At 38.5% G+C, this 20,807-nt stretch overlaps 1 protein-coding gene across 3 annotated transcripts in view; it reads right to left on the bottom strand.

Annotated features, from left to right (window-relative positions):
• DUSP16 (dual specificity phosphatase 16) overlaps positions 1 to 20,807 on the bottom strand; it is a 90,769-nt gene that overhangs the window by 39,394 nt on the left and 30,568 nt on the right. For all 3 annotated transcript variants that reach the window (XM_076007652.1, XM_076007653.1, XM_012774426.3), the window contains exons 2-3: positions 3,826 to 4,418; positions 2,770 to 2,908 (exon numbers count right to left, since the gene is read on the bottom strand). In XM_076007652.1, the coding sequence (XP_075863767.1) occupies positions 2,770 to 2,908; positions 3,826 to 4,053 (367 nt within the window). In that variant the 5' untranslated portion in view covers positions 4,054 to 4,418. The remainder of the gene's footprint in view (positions 1 to 2,769; positions 2,909 to 3,825; positions 4,419 to 20,807) is intronic.

The following is a 20,807-nucleotide window of genomic DNA, read 5'->3' as shown; positions in this document are numbered from 1 at the left end:
AATTATTCCAAGAAACCATTTTGTCTTTCTACTACCATATCTACATGAGGCTGAAAAAAACCTCTAACAGCTATAAGCCATATGGGCTATTTGTAGTGAAAATCATCTCTAGTGACCTTGTAATTTACAGCAGGTCCTGTAAGAATGTAATGTGCTTTTTCCAAGGTCAGTTCTTCCTCCCTAAGTAAAATATTAAAAAAAAAAAAACAAAAACAAAAAAAACTTTTGTCAATACAGCCTGCCTTTTTTTTTTTTTTTCTTTTCTGAGACAGGGTCTCATTCTGTCTGTCACCCTGGCAAGAGTGAAGTGGCATCATCATAACTCACTGCAGTCTCAAACTCCTGGGCTCAAGCATTCCTCCTGCATCAGCCTCCAGAGTAACTGGGACTACAGACACATACTATAACACTCAGCTAATTTATCTGTTTTAGAGATGGGGTCGGGGTCTTGCTCTTGCTCACCCTAGTCTCGAACTCCTGGCCTCAAGCAACCCTCCCACCTCGGCCTCCCAAAGTGCTAGGATTACAGGCTTGAGCCACCATGTCCAGCCCAATATATCCTCCTATCCTACATCCCTGACTCATCCTCTGAGCAGCTAGACTTTGGCAAGAAAAACAGGTTCCCAATATTCTTTTCCACTTACCCCAATTTTCTATCTACCCTGAGGAACAGATTCACTAACCAAAAGAATTCCCAATTGGTCAGAGGCTTTTGGATGCTAGGGTGACTTCTGATGATCCAGAACCCTCTCTTAGGTGTCAGAAGCGATCTGGCTGCTCAGAAACACCCAAACAAGGCAATTCAGACCTGAAGCCACCTCCTAAGCTAAAAGAAACACAAGATTCCGAAGGTGTGATGAGGATACGGTGCTATCATTACCTTTAGTGAGGTTCTTGGCATTGCTTCAATGCACTTTCCTATAGGCCTAAAAAACATTTCCTGTATGAAGTGGGGAAGTCAGAGTGTTCTGATGCAGTGTGTCTACCATGTGTCCCTATGGTTGATCTAGCTGATCAGACTGAGTCCTTTTTCTTCCTTATTGCCCAAAAAATGCCCCTCCCAAAGGGGCACATGATAAGAGCCTTCCCAGGTAAGAAAGGGATGCTTTTTGGTAAAGGAAGTAATGGGTAAGCAAGTAGCTAAAGCACCTGTGCTATAAATTCAAAATGACCTAATTCCTCTGTGGCGCTGTCTACTTGGCCACGCTGTCAAGTCAGAGACCCCCACAGGGAAAAAGTATTTCAAACAGGAACAGGGTGGGATAACCAATTACAGTCTCTTTAAGAAAATCCCAGATCATATTAATAGGATTCCAAGTTCCCTCACACAGTGGCTACAACAAGCATGAAATGAGTTCTTAAACTCATCAAATTAAGTTTAGTGAGACTCTAAATAATGCTTGTTACATTTAACACAATTATACTCCCAGTAAAAGGATATGCCTATCAACAGAGATAGAACCTAATAATTCCCAGTTACAGAATTCTGAAAACTACATTCTTTTTTTTATTTTTATTTTTTTATTTCGGCATATTATGGGGGTACCGATTTTAAGGTTTCAATAAATGCCCTTTCCCCTCCTCCCCCCACAAGTCTAAGTTTCCAGCATGACCATCCCCCAGATGGTGCACATCTCACTCATTATGTATGTATATACGCACCCCCCTCCCCTCTGCCTAATACCCTATTACTGTAGTACCTATGTGTCCACTTAGGTGCTGCTCAGTTAATACCAGTTTGCTGGTGAGTATATGTGGTGCTTGTTTTTCCATTCTTGGGATACTTCACTTAGTAGTATGGGTTCCAGCTCTAATGAAAACTACATTCTAAGACAAACTGGCTTCACTTAAGGACATTAATGGAATGATTATATAGAATCACAGCATAAATGAAAGGTGTGGCTACAGATGATCTGAAAGAGACTGGAAACTACCCTTGTTCTTAGAGAACTAAAGCAAAAGCTTGTGAGAGAGAACTGGAGACATGGAAATCTTATTTAAACCTGCATAGTTTAAAAGTGCTAACATACCAACAATTGATTAGCCCTATTCTCTTAAAACTGAAATGTTTATACTTCTAATAATTGCCAGTAACATCAAGTTCCCTGTACCCTCCACACAACAAAATACTAAAGGTGTGAATATCAATATTGTGTTTTTCTTAGATCAAATTTTTAAAAGCACTTGTACCTATCACTGTGGCTACATCTACCTGACACAGCAGCTTTATGTTTAAGTTACTATGCATTGTCAAACTATATTCCCAGCTCTTCGGGCCATGGCAAAAGAAAGGATTTTCACTTGCAAAATGGGAAGCAAAGGATGAACAGTCTGCTTTGGAATTCAATGAGATGGAACTTGCACAACAGCACTCCGTCAGAGCAGATATAAAATATTTATGTACTTTATGCAACCTACTGAGATGTAGGTCATTTGGTGTTTCTTTATCACAGGTGAATGAAAAAGTCCCTGGACAGAAGCAGCTGGCTTTGAGTTATCCATGTGGGCAGAGAGAGCTATGTGGCACTTCTAGCTAATAAACACCAAGTGAAGAGGCACTTGAACTAAGTCAAAAATTCACTAACCAGGGTGGAAGAATGACAGTATTTAAGTTAAGTAGAACCCTTATATCAATCAAGAGCTACAAACAAATCATTTTATACATCAAAGTTGGAATGATCTATGGCACTTTGAGCTCACTATGAAATACTGCTGACTCATACAGTTCAGTGAGATTACAAGTCCATTTAATTCTATCACAAGCCTTACCTACAAGCAGGTGAACAGAGTTGAAGCTCTTCTCCAGTTTACCCAGAAGTACAGTGAGAAAACAGTCTGAAGACAGAGAGCCAACATCTTGGGAGCTTTGATCGTAAACTACAACCTTCTGACTGCAATCAATGTCAACCTGAAATGCAAATGTCCTACTTATTAGGAAAGAAGGTGAGGAAAATGATCTCATCAACTACTGGTTGAGTAGGAGCTCATATTTACTGGTGTTGAAGCAAATAAATGCTTCCTGTTTTCAATTAATAATTTGAATGAAAATGAGATGCTGTGAACTTACTGGATAAACTTAGTATACAAATGGTTTAAATGCTTGTAAAAAATCAACTTTTAAAAGGCAAAAATGATGATTTCTGTGTGGATGTGCTCAGAACTCCTTGGTTTTAAGTCCTTGACACTATAAAATGATAAAGTTCATAAACCAAGTAATATGCAAAACAAACATAACAATCTCAACCTAAAGAAACATTAAAAAATAGGTTCTATATAATAAAAAAGAAATCAATTGTTTATCAAAATTAAAATGTGAACTCATTTTTATTCCTGAAGAAAAGAAATAGCCTTCTCTACCACACAGGAGCTATTTTGGGATTCCAGGAGTAATTTTCCTTGAAGATAATATCCTTAGGTCTTGACCAAGGTTACATATAGATGTTGCCACACATAAAAAGTACCACTAATAATTCCTACTTTTTCTCCAAAGCACTTGAAAAGAATGACTTTCCTTTCAGTAAATTTATAGATAACATTAAATAAGGTTTAGATTGATAAAAGAATTTTAGTAAGCCATGAATAGGAAAACATAGCACCTGTCCAAATTAAAGCGACTTAACACTTCTGTATAGTTTAGAAATATTCTTAAATGTGACAACATGGTTATTAGTAAATTATTTTAAGGTACCACAAGGTACCAAAATTTAAAAAGCAACCAAAAATTCCTCAAATTACTGTCTCCACTTAAAAATAAGGTTTCAATTAAAATTATCCCCCATTCAGTGTGTCCCTTTATTTTAAAAAGGCAAAAAAGAAAGCATTTACCTTATGTTTCGCTGAATGCTGGATGAGTTCTGTAATTAACACTTTGTCCTGTTGCAACCTTCGCTTCATAAGCTTGGAGCAGTTGATATTAATGGCTTCCAAAATGTGGGATGTATTGTATTCCACAAATGGCCGGCTATCAATTAGCAGCACTTTTTCCGTTCCACTTTCCAGCAGAGCCACCAACCTCTCAGTAACAATTTGAGTTCCAATCATCTCATGGGCCATGACAACAATAAGTCCTCTTTTTCCACCACCTCCTTTAATTTGCCACGATGATGTAATGGTGGTGTGCTCAAAGGCTCAGCCACTCCATTGTACTAAAAATGCATGAGGTCAGGCTGGTGGTGACTGGCAAAAGGAGAGTTAAACCCATTTTCAGCAAGAGCCCTCCAAGTGAATGTCTCTTTCTCTTTCCCGTTGATGTGCTCTTGCAAAGGACTCTGTCCACAAAGCAGCCCCTCACATTTGATTCATAAAGAGATGACTGGAATAACCATTCCACAACAAAAGATGCTTTGGGGCAGCCAGTGCATTACATCATTCTTTACCTTTGCTCCCTCTCGCCAACAGCTTTACACTGGGCTGAAAGCCTACGCGGAGAGAGAAAGACAGAAAACAAAACATGAGGTCAAAAAAAGAAGAAAGAGTATCGGATGAGAGAGAGTGTATGATTCATAATATTTACTCCATTAATCTAATTCCATACTTGATGCACTGCTTCATTTGAACAAACAAATAAAAAAGGACAATTATGTATGGCTTCAGGAAAATGTGTTAGTGATAATTTAATTTTACCTCAGGATATAAAAAGCCAAAGAAAACAAAACAAGACATATTCATGAATTATAATCACCTGGGGCCCAGAACTAAATGACTTGTAGTATGAAATTAAAGGGGCTATAAAAAGCTGAAGTATTACTATTCCAAATGGTTTTCCTCCATTTTATTTGCTTATTTCTTGAAAACAGCATAAAGAACAGCAGCCTAGGAACCAAGTTAGCAATCCCATATTATCAGAACAAAAAACATTTTTTCTGATGGCTTGGGAATGACTGTGATGAGTGTATGTGGGTGTGTGAGGGGTGCACACACGTGCATACATCCAAGCATACGCAAGTACCAAGGCGCAAACACCAGCCCCTTTAAATTGCCTTCACAGAAGAGAGAAGATGCAGGGAAATAGGAGGGTCTATAAATTTCAGCTACCTATTAAGGAAGAGGAGTGACAAAAATGGCTGATATGCTTGTCACAGCAACTGCTAAGCCAACCGCTGGGGGCTGTCATGCATCAGCTCCCCCAGGCAGTCTCACAGTGGTGACCCTGAGCTGTCTCCTTCCCGTGACCACCTCCCCAACCCTGTTCCTGGAGCCCTCCTCTCTAGCCTTACCTTTCACTCTCTTGTGCTGCATTCTTCAGAGACACACTGACTCCCAGCCTTAAAAATCTCACCCCTTTACCTGGGCCTCTAAGTCAGCAACTCAGACATACAGAACCCTTAAAGCTAGACCCAATGCTTCCCTGTTCTTGTCACACTCCTATAATCAACCATTTCCTAATTAACACTAGTTGGAGTTTTGTGCTCATTGCTTGGACCTAACTTTGACCTTCAATATTCTCAGATTCCTATCTTCCCTAGTCCATCTCTGCTTATACGAAATCCTGGCCTACATACAACTAGGTATCTACTGTTAGCATTCAGCTTCTAGAGGATAAATTATTTGATGGCAAAGGTTTTGTACTGTATTTCTTACTTCCACAGAGCTTTGCACATACTCCATTTATACTATTAGAGTAAGCAAAATCCTCCTTATTCCAAAAATGATTTGAGATTCTAAATCAATATCTGATTAACTGATTTAAGATTAGGATGATAGAACCTTCAAACATCTTCGGGTCATATTTCCTAATTTTATCCTTATAAATTAGAAGCTGAAGCATGCAGAAGTAAGAGAAAGCAAGGTTATAGAGAGAAGCCATTTACTTGTTATAGAACTTTGGACAAATCATATAACCACTCTAAACCACAGTTTCCTCAGCTACAGAGTGTAGGTATAATAGTGGCCTTGTCTTCTCGTAAAGTTTGTTCAGGACCAATTATCTAACTTATTTAAGTCCACAGGTAAATAACCAACTGTGCATCGTACAGAGAAAGGAGGAAGCATGCTCTAAAGATGCCAACAGTGAACAAAGCTGGCTTGCATCTGGAATCTAAAAGACATCACTCAGCAGATAAAAACAGATGTAATTCCATCCTTCCATAGTACAGCTGCAACCAAGCTGTGCCCTTTCTCACAGAGCCTGACACACACGGAGTTAGAAGGCACCTGAGATACCATCGCAATCACCCCACATTTTACAAATAACTCCACTTAAGACATTATATGTCCACTTCTCATTTTCCAAGAAACAAGCTTCATTAATTAATGTATTTATTTTTAGTAAAGCTTTATGGCAATGAAGTATAAAAGCCATTTCTATTTTCAATTAAAGAAACCAGACCAGGGAATTCTTCCTAGTCAATCAACTAATAAACTTTTGCAAAGCACCTATCAAGACTCTGGCACTGAATCGGGTCCTAACTGCTCAGTGACACAGTTCACAGCAACGTGAGGTCCTGTACTCCTGTACTCAGATTGTCTGACTACCAAACCAGAGCTTCTACTACTGGGTTACCCTGTTTTCCCTAAGTGCCTGTTCCCATAATGGAGATGGACTGGGAAAGAATGACGTGACTTGTCCACGAGGGTGCCCGGGTGGCACAGAAAGTGGAAATCTGAGAATGAGAGCAATTGATTCCAACAATGGCATTGAGTCTCCGAGTCTGATTGGCTCCTCTAAACGATTAAATCCGGATGGGACAAAGCAGTTATCTGGGTTAGCAGATCAAGAGACAAAAGGAGGGAGAAGACAGCGAACAAGCAAAAGCTGAATTAGAAAAGTTCTCATCTTTGCTTACCTTCAGCCAAATCTCATATGCCCAAAGGCTATGGCAAACAAACAGAAAATGGTCACTCTTGCCCGAGAACCAGAGTCAGTAGTGACAAATATAAAAAGACCCCTTCCCTAACCAAGAAAAGGTCTGGTCAAAGTGACTCTCATATGAGGACATGATTGAAGCAATGGGGTGAAAGTGACATGAGGATTAAGTCACAGCCTGTCAGTGCTGTACTGTAGCCAGCTGAAGCCCTTCTGTTACACTTTTATGCCCAAGGTCTAATTTTCTGTAGTCCTAAATCGTGTATGTAAGAGGCAGAACCCTGACAAGGGGTCGTGGAGGGTGAGGTAACAATGGCCTTAACTTCATTTATTTACAGCTAGAGAATTTTGGTTAAATCCCCATCGGTGGCTACAACTCTAATTTTAAAAATTTCTGCCGGGCATGGTGGCACAGGCCTGTAGTCCCAGCTACCTAGGAGGCTGAGGCAGGAGGATAGCTTGAGCCCAGGAGTTTGAGATTGCTGTGAACTAGGCCAACGCCATAGCACTCTAGCCCGGGCAACAGAGTGAGACTCTGTCTCTAAATTAATTAATTAATTTAATTAAATAAAAATTTCTCTATATTCACTATTTTGTTTTTCAAAATCTTTTGCACCACGTGGGACTGAAAAGATGACACAAGAATATTTATTTTACTGTCTGCAACACTACCAAGCTAATCTTACCCAAAATTTCTACAAGAAGTCAAAAGGAATAAAATTTCTTAGATTAAACCATGAAGCACATATAATAAAATCCAGGGTAGACCAGCCTTGCTGTTTATCTATCAGCCAATTTTTAAAGTTTTAATTAATTTCTTTCAATTTTTGATAGATAATATATTCATATGGTTCAAAAAAAGCCTAAAAATGTATACATATCATGAACATGTACAGTTTATTGTGTCACTTATACCTCAATAAAGGCATTAAAAAATGCCATGATACTGAAATGATAGCAAATAAATTTAAGTTAAAAAATGAATATATTGAAAATCCTCCTATACCCTTGTCCTCCATCTGCCCAGGTCCCAACCCTGCCCTCTAACTGGTAACAATTATTGGCAGTGTCTTCTGATTTCTTCCAAAGATTTTTTTTTAATGAATATGGAATAAAACACAATTACATATTCTTTTCCTTCTTCTTTGTTCTCAAATGGTTGCACAATATATACACTGTTCTGCATCTTGCTTTTTATTTCACTTAAAATAGTTCAATTTGGTTTTCTTCAACATTTAATTAGAAAGAGAATCAATCTACATATTATAGGTCGTGCGCATATGTACTTCTGGAACTCTAAATAAAATATACAGAAATTCTTAAAAGATAACTCCCCTCCTTCCCCTAGAAAAAGGGAAACTCCCCTCTTTCTTCTTATACCTACTCAATTAGCCATTTACTGGGGCACCTAACGGTTGAACAGTAATTCATAACAGTGTGCTCGAAAGATCAGCAAATGGTTTTATGACATCCTAGTAAAAGAGTACCCTCTATAACTGCTCTGGTTTAAAAGAAAGTTAAAATGTGACAGTGTATATTCATGGAATTATGGTAACTATCTTTTAAAGGATACCCTAAAGTCAATAATATTTAGCAAAGAGTTGTAACCTTAACCAGGGGTACTAAACAAATAATTGCAAAGTATCCCATGTTCAAAAATAAAGGTTTTAAAACACTTTATTGACCTAGGTATAAATATAGGCTGAGGCAACATTTTAGTATAACAAACTGACTATACAGATCAGGGACAAAATGGGCAAATCTGCTAAAGAAATACAATTTCTGGTATATTTTACATTTCAGCAAATGATTTATGTTTTATATTTTATAACATTTAATATTAATACAAGTTGTATAAGAAATTCCCTCTTTAATATACAATTTTAAAGTTTTTCTGGTTTTCTATATGTAATTTATTTTATGTTTTAGATTCCATTTGGTTACCTATAGAAATGTATCCATGACTTTATATGGACTTTATTTACTGACACTCACTCTACATCCCACTTTGCACAAATACAGTATATTAATGACGCATACTACTGAATTAAATTTAAGAACTTTAAGTCCTAAGCCTATTTTAATGATAAAGGTGCATAAGTGTAGCCTGTTTTAATTAAAAAAATATAAAGTCTAACCTTATAAAAACCAGTATTTGCCATTAATTAGCTAAAAGGTAAAATGTTTTATTATGATTTTCTTCTGTACTTGTTACCTTCAAAGTTAGTGCTTAATCAGAACAATTTTTAAAATATTAAGATTATTTTTAAATGATTATATTAAGCATCTTCCTCTTCTCAGATGAGGAATTTTTCTCTTCAACTTCCCAAACATGATCCTGGTCTTTGGGTCAGTCATACTGGCACTGGATATATCCCACTTAGAAAAAAGGTGATAACCTTTCTCACACACGACTTTTCCCCTTCTACCCAGGGGTTATATTCTGCAAACTGCAACAGTTCAGCTGCTACCTGGCACTGCTGCCCTAAAACACCCACTCCAAGGTCTACACCAAGGCCTACAGCAGGTAGGGCAGGGGATGGGGCTCCATGAACACACGTGATGGTCTGAAAAGTGCACCCCCCCAGGAGGCGGGGCCTCTGTTTCAAACATTTCCTTTTATAAAGGGAAATTATCAGAGGAAGGAAAAGGATCTTATGTCTATGGGGTGCTTAAAAGGTCTGTTCAGAGAGGAGAGGAATCTACCTCTATTTGGTTAGGCTATAGTTCAAGTTCAAATTCTCAGAGAGTTTATGGAAAGGATATAATAAGGTGAGAAGTTTACTTTTATTAAACTACAAGCCAGGCTTAAATTTTTTCCTACCAATAAAACTAAAGAAACAGGCAAAAGATAAACCAAACAGCCTTTCAGTAGAACCTTAAACACAGACTTTCAATAAGAGAAAAAAACTGAACAAATCAAAAGAAAAAAAAAGTAGTCTATAATGTCTGGAAGCAAGCAAGCAAGAATGCCTTAGGCTTTGACTGCCTTAATTCTATGAGATAAAAGCAACTTTATCTCATATGCTATGGATTAAACTTGACAAAAATTCTGAGGTCTGATATTTGGAAAATATATTCAATAAAAAAATAAAAACCACCTTCACCAAAGCCAAGAAGGCTATGAACTTAATGTGTTTTTTAGATGCCTATTAATGTCATGACCATAATTTCTTACCTAAAAGGACGCATATTCTGACAAGTGATGGCAATAATGGGATAGACTGCTAGAAACAAAACTGTTTAGACAGTACTAGACATGGAAACGGCAGTTACTAGCACCGTGAAACCCAGCCACTTCTCACTGACATATAGCACCACTGAAAGCAACCACGCCAACCACAGGTTCGGGTTGTTTATGTACATCTCAAGGACCCACAGATAAAGGCTGGAATAGCAGCCAGCTTTCAAAGACTAACTATGCCTTTTCTTTTAGGCATAGGCTAGTCCAGGCAGGGGCCAAATCTGTGAGAAGCCTACTGGTTTCTGCCAGGAGCACTGCATTCTTGGTTCTGGTGAGCCCCATCTCTCTACTTAGTGCTGCTTCCTGCCAATGCTCACCTGTTGCACCAGCTTCCCCTCTCTGACCCACCTGAGCTCTCCTCCTCCATCCCCCTCCCCACATTCCTCTTTCCCTCTGCCCCACAGGTCCCCTCACTTACTCTGCATTCAATGCTTGCTCCTGGCACCCTGCTGAAAACAGAGGACCCTGCTCACTAGGAGAGGGGTCTGGGTATGGAGATGGTCTTGAGGGACAGGGAATAGAAGGACTCCTGGATGGAGTTGCTGGGCAACAGGGAATGTGGCCAGGGGTTGATTTAATCTGACGGTTAAAGAGAAAATGCTGTTGGTGGTGGTTTTCTTGTTTTTGTTTGTTTTTTGAGACAGAGTCTCACTCTGTTCATAGGCTAGAGTGCCGTGGCATCAGCCTAGCTCACAGCAACCTCAAACTCCTGGGCTCAAGAAATTCTACTGCCTTGGCCTCCCAAGTAGCTGGGACTACAGGCAGGAAGATCACGCCAGGGCTAATTTTTTCTATTTTCAGTAGAGATGAGGTCTCACTCTTGCTCAGGCTGGTCTTGAACTCCTAACCTCAAGCAATCCTCCTGCCTCAGCCTCCCAGAGTGCTAGGATTATAGGCATGGGCTACTGTATCTGGCCAAGGAGAAAATGTTTTAAAAGGATTTTTCTTTTTTCTTTTTTTTTTTTTTATTTTATTTTTTTTTTTTGAGACAGAGTCTCACTTTGTTGCACAGGCTAGAGTGAGTGCCGTGGCGTCAGCCTAGCTCACAGCAACCTCAAACTCCTGGGCTCAAGCAATTCTTCTGCCTCAGCCTCCCGAGTAGCTGGGACTACAGGCATGCGCCACCATGCCCGGCTAATTTCATATATATATATATATTAGTTGGCCAATTAATTTCTTTCTATTTATAGTAGAGACGGGGTCTTGCTCTTGCTCAGGCTGGTTTCGAACTCCTGACCTCGAGCAATCCGCCCGCCTCGGCCTCCCAGAGTGCTAGGATTACAGGCTTGAGCCACCGCGCCCGGCCAGGATTTTTCTTTTAATAAAGGTAGGCCGGAGGCAGGAAAAAGAGATTTAGAACAAGCCAAACAGAGGTCAGATGGGGATTAATTTGTGCATCGGTTTTCTTGAGCATCTGTCAGACCTACTATAACTTATTCAGTCAACTAACAAGTACTCATTGAGCACCTAATATATGTCAGGTACTGCTGTGAGAATACAGCAATAAATGAAAACTATTCATTATAATTTATAAATTATAAATGCATTGCCTTGTTATAAGTTAACCAGGCAAAAATTCTTGGCCTCTTGGACCTTCTCATTTAGCTATAGGGGACACATAGCAGACAACAACAAAAGCAAAACATTTTCTATGACAGATGGTGATAATGCTATGGAGAAAAAATAAAAACAGAAGAAAGAAGGGGCATGGGGGGTGGTTCAAATTCTAGACAGAATAGTCAGAGAAGGCCTTATTCTGATGGTATCATTTAAGTAAAGACCATAAGAGAGGTGAGAGGGTGAACTACGTGGATACCTAGAAGACCAGGTATGAATATACTGGCCAATGCTAAATTCGGCAAATGCCAATAAAAGATGTGACAGGTGTTTAGTCTTTCTTCAGAACTATAATTATATCTATTAGAAATGATGCATTTCCAGGAAATTGAACTTTTAAAATTGACAGATAAAATTATATGTATTTATCACATTCAACATGGTGTTTTGAAGTACATTGTGGAATGGTTAAATCTAGCTAATTAACAAGTGCATTGCTTATCATTTTTGTGATAAGAACACCTATCCACTCTCTTTGCGTTTTTCAAGAATATATCTTCAACTGTAGTCACTCTCCTGTACAATAAATCTCTTGAACTTATTCCTCCTATTTAATCGTAATTATGTATCTTATGATCAACAACTCCTCACCCTTCCCCTCCTTCCTAACCACCTCATCACCTGGTAACCACCATTCTACTCTCTACTTCTATAAGATTAACTGTTTTAGATTCCACATATAAGATCATGTGTTGTCTTTCTGTGCCTGGCTTATTTCACTAAATGTCCTCCAGTTCCATCCATGTTGTTGCAAATGACAGGATTTCCTTCTTTCTTAAGGCTGAATAGTGTATATATGCCACATTTTCTTTATCCATTCATCTGTAGATGGATACTTAGGGTGATTCCATATCTTTGCTATTGTGACTAGTGCTATAATAAACATGGGAGTAAAAATATTTCTTAGACATACTGATTTCATTTCCTTGGAATATATCCAGTAGTGGGATTTCTGGATTATCTGATAGTTCTAGTTTTAATTTTTTGAGGACCCTCCATACTGTTTTCTGTAGTGGCTATCCTAATTTACCAACAGTGAATAAGGGCTCCCCTTCCTCTACATTCTCACCAACACTTATCTTTTATCTTTTTGATAATAGCCATTCTACCATGAATGGAATGATATTTCATTGTGGTTCAGATTTGCATTTCCCTGATGATTAGTGATGTTGAGCATTTTTCCATATACCTACTGGCCATTTGTATGTCTCCTTTTGAGAAATGTCTATTTAGGTCTTTTGCCTGTTTTTAATGCGGGTTATTTGTTTTCTTGCTACTGAGATGAGTTCCTTATATATTTTGGATATTAACCCTTTATCAGATGTATAGTTTGAAAATATTTTCTCCCATTCTGTAGGTTGTCCCTTCATTCTATTTGGTATTTCCCTTCCTATGCAGCAGCTTTTCATTTGATGTAATCCCATTTGTCTTTCTTCCTTTCTTTTCTTTTTTTTTTTTTTTTTGAGATAGAGTCTTGCTCTGTAGCTCGGGCTAGAGTGCCATGGCCTAGCTTACAACAACCTCAAACTCCTGGACTCAACTGATCCTCCTGCATCAGCTTCTCAAATAGCTGAGACTATAGCAAGCACCACAACGCCCAGCTAATTTTTTCTATTTTCAGTAGAGATGAGGTCTCACTCTTGCTCAGGCTGGTTTCAAACTTCTGATCTCAAGCGATCCTTCCACCTCGGCCTCCGAGAGTGCTAGGATTATAGGCATGAGCCACCACACCTGGCCCCATTTGTCTATTTTTGCTTTTGTTGCCTGGGCTTTTAAGGTGGACAAATGCACTTTTAACTTTAGTGTAAAGAATTAAAGTTTAGTAGTTTCTGCCTTAAAACTACAAGGAGAGAAGCTGTGATCCCCATATTAGTGCATTTCTTGGCAAAGAAATGAAAAGAAATACTGTAACAAGAAAGATTACTATTAATGTTAATTAAATACAATTCCTCCAAGCCCACAACAAATGTGTTGTATCTAATAACAGAATCTTGGTTTTACTGCATAAATTGCAGTAAAATATCAAAGACATGTCAAGCAAGATGTATGCTTGAAAAAAATCTCTACAACAAGGAAGTAGTATAATGGATATTTACATTAAAATAAAAATGCTTTCAAGGTGCTCTCCTTGTCAGAAGGTAGATCAAATACTTAACCCAAGGATTATACAAGTCAGATTATTATATTCAAGGGACTAGAAAACACTAATGTAAATTTATCTCCTTTATTCACAGTACCATCCTTAGCCCATCCCACCCCCAGAACAAAATTCCACTACATGAAAGAGTTGTACTTTCCTCACACAGAGCTAATTTACTAAAGGTCTTAAGACCAAGGTAAACATCTGGACAATTTGGAACATCATTTAATGGAAGAGAGGTTATAATTTAATTTTTCCAAAGAGAACCAGAAGGCTCTAGGAGCAAGCAATGGAATTCAATTAGAGATCACCAGCATCAATCCTCCCACCCACCTGTACTTCAGCCCAAGTTCACAGTAGCAATATTCCTGAATTTTATCTATTTTAATTCTCTCTTTTTTTTTAATTTTAGTGTATTATGGAGGTACAAGTGTTAAGGTTACATATATTGCCCATGCCCCCTCCCCCCAATTTAATTCTCTTAATATGAAAATAAAAGAATGCCAAACTATATTCTCCTGAAGATAATTTCAAAATGGCTCACAAGGATAATTTCAAAATGAGTTACAAGAAATTGCTTCACCTTTCAGTGAACAAATACAATATATGAAAACTGATGTTGACCCTCAAGGTAAAAGTTAAGTTCAAAAACTTCCACAAAAGCACTTATAAAGAATTCTTTTAAATTGCAATAATGTTTGAGAGGGGGGGAAAATTAGAAAAATTAAATTTTAAATCACATACTTGTGACTATAAACCTGGAATTTTAAAATAAGTCAGTTGAGGTATGATTCATTTAATACAAAAGATTTCTTCTGTATACAAAGGGTTCATAACTGAATTTTTAAATTAATATATTCCCTAACACTCTTAAAATGTGTTTTAATTTTAAAAGTTTCCAAAATAAACCTACTTAAAGTACCACAAATGCAACACAGTATGACTTTCATTCCTCTCACTGAAAAAGTGCAAATTCCTCTAACAAACTATATGCAGCGGTTTTGTCACTATTCTCAGCTCCTAAGTAGACATGCACAACAAGGCTTGAACACATTCCAGGCGTGGCCTTCAAGCCCCGACCACACCTGCTTCCAAGGCCCTGGGGCTAAAAATAACTCTGGGGCCTCAAAAATGGGACACCAGCCAGGCCCAGGGGTAGCTGTAGGCCCCTTGCTCAGCTCCACTAATAGTAAAAGCAGGAGCTACAAAGCTCTACAATCACAGAAACTCCACCACAGACTTCTCTCTCTCAGTCTTCGTGCCAATCACCTACATCATAGGCCTGCTCAGTTTCTTTGCTCCTTGAAGCCAAAACTAATCCTAGAAATTTAGAAACAAGTGAGGATTTATGGTGTATTGTTTTTAAAAAACTGTAACCTAGGACTCAGGAGGCCTAGTTTCTAATTTCAGCTCCTCTCCTAAAATGCTAAAATGACATACAATATCACTTGATATCCCGAACCAAGCCTATGTTTTTCTTAACTATAAAATGAGGAACTGGGTGACCACTAACATCTAAGGATTATTTCATTCAGAATATAAAGATATCTCTGTAAGTGTGTCTTAATGCTTAGTTAAATCCCCTAACCAAAACAGAGCAGAGCACCAGAGCTGATGTGATCATTAAGCAGACTCGTTAAGGCATTAGAGTTTATAACCTACAACACACAAAATGAGTAACTCAGGGGCAATAGTTTCATAACCAATGACAACTATTCCAGATCATTCCTTTTGTGATGAGGGATTTCCAAAATTTGCTCTGAAACAACTATTTCCACTCCACTTCTCTGCCATCCCCATGATATACGGGAGCCTCCTCTGGGACTCCTTATTCTACCACATAAGGAAAACAGAAAGGGAGGTCAGGTGACAGAGGAAGATGCAACAACAGCATCACTGTTCATTCTCTCCTGGGCCGTGCTAATTTAAATCACTGCATCTGTCCTCATGCTTCTCCTTCTGGGACCCTAGGAGTTCATCTCAGGAAGCTGCACCACAAGGCAAAGCATCCAAGAGTGACAGGCCAAGGCCTGGGCAGAAGAATCACAGCACTCCAGGACAGCAAGACCAAAGGCTGGTGGAGCAGCCCCTGTCGGGAGACAGAACATTCACTGTCCTCATCTCTGGTTACTTTTTTCACTTTGTCCTTTTCACCTTCTATCTTTTCCCTATAATTTGGTGCCCTCACATTATCTAACGGCAGTTCCTATATCCTTTTTTTGTCCTCAAAGGCTCTGCTATTTCCCCATCTCTCTCCCTCTCCTCTTCATATTCATCTTAATTTCTCTGCTCAAGCCTCTTCCTGCCTAACATTAAGCCCTTATTATTAATTCATTTTCTGTTTTGTTTTTTTTTGGGGGGGGGTACTGCCAAGGCTCTTGACATACTGCTATTAAAACAAGTAACCGTGGGCCGGGCGCTGTGGCTCACGCCTGTAATCCTAGCTCTTGGGAGGCCGAGGCGGGCGGATTGCTCAAGGTCAGGAGTTCAAAACCAGCCTGAGCAAGAGCGAGACCCCGTCTCTACTATAAATAGAAAGAAATTAATTGGCCAACTGATATATATATAAAAAATTAGCCGGGCATGGTGGCGCATGCCTGTAGTCCCAGCTACTCGGGAGGCTGAGGCAGTAGGATTGCTTGAGCCCAGGAGTTTGAGGTTGCTGTGAGCTAGGCTGACGCCATGGCACTCACTCTAGCCTGGGCAACAAAGTGAGACTCTGTCTCAAAAAAAAACAAAAAAAAACAAGTAACCGTAACTGTCCAGAGTGGTTTGAGACAGTCACCAATGATTCAGATGTTTTATCATTTATCACCTTTACAATCTTTTATTTGTTACTCTAAAAAACAGTTTCAGGCCGGGCGCGGTGGCTCACGCCTGTAATCCTAGCTCTTGGAGGCCGAGGCGGGCGGATTGCTCAAGGTCAGGAGTTCAAAACCAGCCTGAGCAAGAGCGAGACCCTGTCTCTACTATAAATAGAAAGAAATTAATTGGCCAACTGATATATATATAAAAAAAATTAGCTGGGCATGGTGGTGCATGCCTGTAGTCCCAGCTACTCGGGAGGCTGAGGCAGAAGGATCGCTCGAGCCCAGGAGTTTGAGGTTGCTGTGAGCTAGGCTGACGCCACGGCACTCACTCTAGCCTGGACAACAAAGCGAGACTCTGTCTCAAAAAAAAAAAAAAAAAAAAAACAGTTTCATTTTGGAAGAGAGAGGTAAAATGTTTCCAGTTTGGTATTTTATACATGGTTGATTATACTATTAACAAATAAAGATTATTAATTCAGTGTGTTACATTTACATTATCCCTTAAATAACCTGATGATCTAGATACTAAAAGTCAGACCTCTATAAAACCTCAGGGGAAGATATAAATTCTCAGAATTTTTACACTAGATTATTCAGAAAACAAGATCTGAATTATTTTACAATCTAGTGCTCAGATTCTTAAAGCAGAAAGGAACCTCTGTCTCTGTAGGTGTGGACAAAGTGGGCTTCATTGAAAGTCTGACTGGCAAGTCAGGACTGACACCTGTATTGAGCTGCTCTGCCCTGTCTTTCCCACCCTCCCTTCCCTCAGGTGAGCTGTTAGTTCTCCTCCGAGTTGAACACAAACCTGATTCAGAAAGAACTTGAAAGAGAAATAAGCCAGAGCAGAAAACTTTAAATAAGCCCCTTATCTCAGCTCCCAATAACTCTATTTTTTAAAAGGATTTCTCACACAATCTGAATAGCAAATAAATAGTACTCACAAAATAAGAACCAATAAATAAAAAAAAAAAAAGGATTTTCCACAAAACTCCTCTACAATTTAAGTTTAAGAGGATAGTGTTTCTCTTTGTTATTCTTGTGCTTTTCTTTTCCCTTTTGAAAGAGGTTATTCTGTCATCTTTGCATGGTACCATATTGGCCCTCCATAAATTCTGGGTGTGATGTCAGCCAGGCATGCCACTAAAGCAGCAAATACCTTCCTAACAAAGGCTCAATTTCCCACTCTAAAAAATACCAACATCTGTATTGGTTTGAGTTAAGTTAGGTTTCTATACCAATACAGAGAAAAACAAAATAGATGGCAAGTTCTTGATATTAATAAATCGAGTAAATAGTTGAAAAATGACATTTTGAACAAATATAAAAAGATAATGTACTAGTGGGATGAACAGCAAGTCTAAGAAGAAGGCTTCCTGGAAAATGTAAATTTCAAAGAGTTTTAAGGGAAAACAGGGACATGAACTGCCAGAGAGAAAAGGGGAAGAGAATTCCAGACGAAGAGAATGCATGAGCAAAGGCAGAGGGACAAGCAAGTCGTGTGAAGATTTTCCTGTCTAGAGCACAGATTATATCAGCAAGCCACAAAACAAGCTGGCCATGTAGAAGGGGCTCACTGGTAAAGTATTCTGAGAGTCTAAGGCCCTCTAAGCCCTTATGTAAGCTTTATGAAAATAACGTGAGAACGGTACTAGAAGAATTTCACTTCTTCTAGTGGCCAATAATTATTGAATTATTCCACCATAACAACATATGAACAATCTCAAAACTCTAAGATGTCCCTGCTTCAGATGAGCTAGTATAAAGCAAGATAAGCACTACATATAGGTTCAAGTTTTATCAGTCAGGTTGCTGTTTATACTGGAAGAATCAGGCATAATAAAAGGCTGAAATAAAGTAAGCAGAATGCAAACAGAAGTGGACTCTGAATGTTGGCATTATGGGTGACTTTCTTCCACATATTTTTTTGTAATTTCTAAGTTTTATATCATACTTATACATAACATTCACAACAGAAAACTAAAGTATATATTTTCTGAACTCATGTCATGCTGTTCATAGGAAGAAAGACACGGAAGTCGAAATGAAACCAAAATGAGTTAAGACACTATCATGAGACTCACCTAACAATGACTTGGTAGCGTGAAAAACAATTTTTTAATTTTAAAATGTAATTACATGTCCCTATGATAGCCATGCTACAAGGTACAAGGCACTCATATATATTCCTTACAAAGCAATTTAAATATATACGGTTTAGTACAGGACAATGTTCTTTTTCTATAGGTAGCCTTCAGTATCAAAGCTCACATATTCAAAATCAAAAGTATACATAAAACCATTACAAATATAATAAGCTTGGCTTGAGTGAAATTTAGTATAAGGCAGACCACAGGATTGTCCATTAAGACACTCAACAGGTTAAATACCAAAAACACCTATTTTCACTATCTCATCTAAAATGTAGTCCATTGTATAGATCCTAAGGATAACGTTCATGCAAAGTTCTACTGTTTAATCCCCCACTGCACAGATTCTGAAATAGGTTCAAAAGAAACCTGTCACCATTTGCCATCAACACATTTAAGCATCATAAAAGCACTAAGTATCAGAGACTGAAAGGCCCTCTAAGTAAAATATAACAAATGTTCAGTTTCTTCTTTTGTAATTCTGGGGTGTGGATCTCTGCTACTCCGCAAAACTCCAGGAAGAAAAATTAAATGGGTTAGTGGCCAGGCATGGTGAGACCCTGTCTCATTCATTCATTCATCCAGAAATAAATAAATAAATAAATAAATAGATGTGCTCATGTATCAAGCATCAACTATGTTCAGTTTCCTACAATGCAATTTCCCACTTCTGTCTGGTCACAAGAATCACTCAGGAACTTGATAAAAATGGCCACCCAAGCTCCAGCTCTGGAGATTGATTCTTGAGTCTACAGTAGAAACTGTGAATTTGCATTTTTGACAAACATTCCAGGAACTTCACTGGATCAGGCAAGTTTGAAAAATACTGTCCTAAAGACAGCTTCGGTCCTTGTTTCAAAGTTCACAGTTAATCAGTTAACATGTACTGATGTTCAGTCCCTCTCACCTGGAGGATATAAAGGCACAAGAGTTGGATTTGAATTAAAAATAATGGTTAAGATGAGGAATGGGAAGTCAGCCAGAGACACGTGAAATCTCATAGCTGAAGGAGGACTTCCATTAGTTTAGTGCATGCCTTCTAGTAGGTTAACATTGTCCCTTTTACAAAATGTTAAGTATTTGCCGAAAGTCACACACTTCATCAGTAGTGGAAGAGACAAAAGAGCTTCCGGGGAATAGTGCTTTCTACAACCCTACAGGACTTACCAAATATTCTGCAAATTTTAACAAGTTCCTAGAAAGCACATAAGGAAACAGATTTCAAAAGTTGAGGGATAATGTACCCTTTTAAACACTTGGTGTGTGTGGCTATGAAGAGAGCTGGCCTTACCAAAATGTCGGCCTGCCATGAAGTTACAGATGAAATGCCACGTATGAAGTAGAGAACCAAATGGTGAGGCTACAGCCCCCACATGACAATAGTGAAGAATGAGGAACCCTGAAAACAAAAGCTGTCTACTTAACCAGGTCACAGTGAAAACACAATTAAGATAATTAACATATGTAAAAGAATAGTATTTTGTAAATTGTAACATTCACGGAAAAAAGGGAATAACTGAGTAAAGGATTAATGGAGGAACATTTTGGCTAATACAGCAGTAGTTCTGAACCTTGGCTGCACATTCAAATCATATAGCAGTTTTTAGATGTGTTCAGACCAATAATTCAGAATCTCTGAGGAATGGAATGCTGGCATTAGTATTTTTGACACAAACAGGTGGAGGTGGATTCTTTACCTCTTCCCAAGGGTCACAAAGGACAGTCCACTTGGAAGGCAGAGTTTGTAAGAGAGAGCAAAAGAGAAATTTGGTGACACACATAATTATTACTTGAGGTGTTTTATAATATATGCCAGAATATATTATTAGGTAAGAGAGAAAGTTCTCAAAGTTCATAGCCTCTATAGTTCCAATAATAACAAAGGAGCACAACACTTATGATACCCAACATAAGAGCACAAAGATAAGCTGGGGCATAGACTAATTATAGCTCAATAAAACACAGTTTATCGCTGAAGCAATCTAGTTTCCAATCCTTCTCCATCAATTTCTGGATATAGCTGTATCAAGGAAAGGTTGGG

This window comes from Microcebus murinus, chromosome 10 (assembly GCF_040939455.1).
Source record: "Microcebus murinus isolate Inina chromosome 10, M.murinus_Inina_mat1.0, whole genome shotgun sequence".
In the NCBI taxonomy this organism is placed as follows: domain Eukaryota; kingdom Metazoa; phylum Chordata; class Mammalia; order Primates; family Cheirogaleidae; genus Microcebus; species Microcebus murinus.
This window is presented reverse-complemented; position numbering and strand designations above follow the sequence as displayed.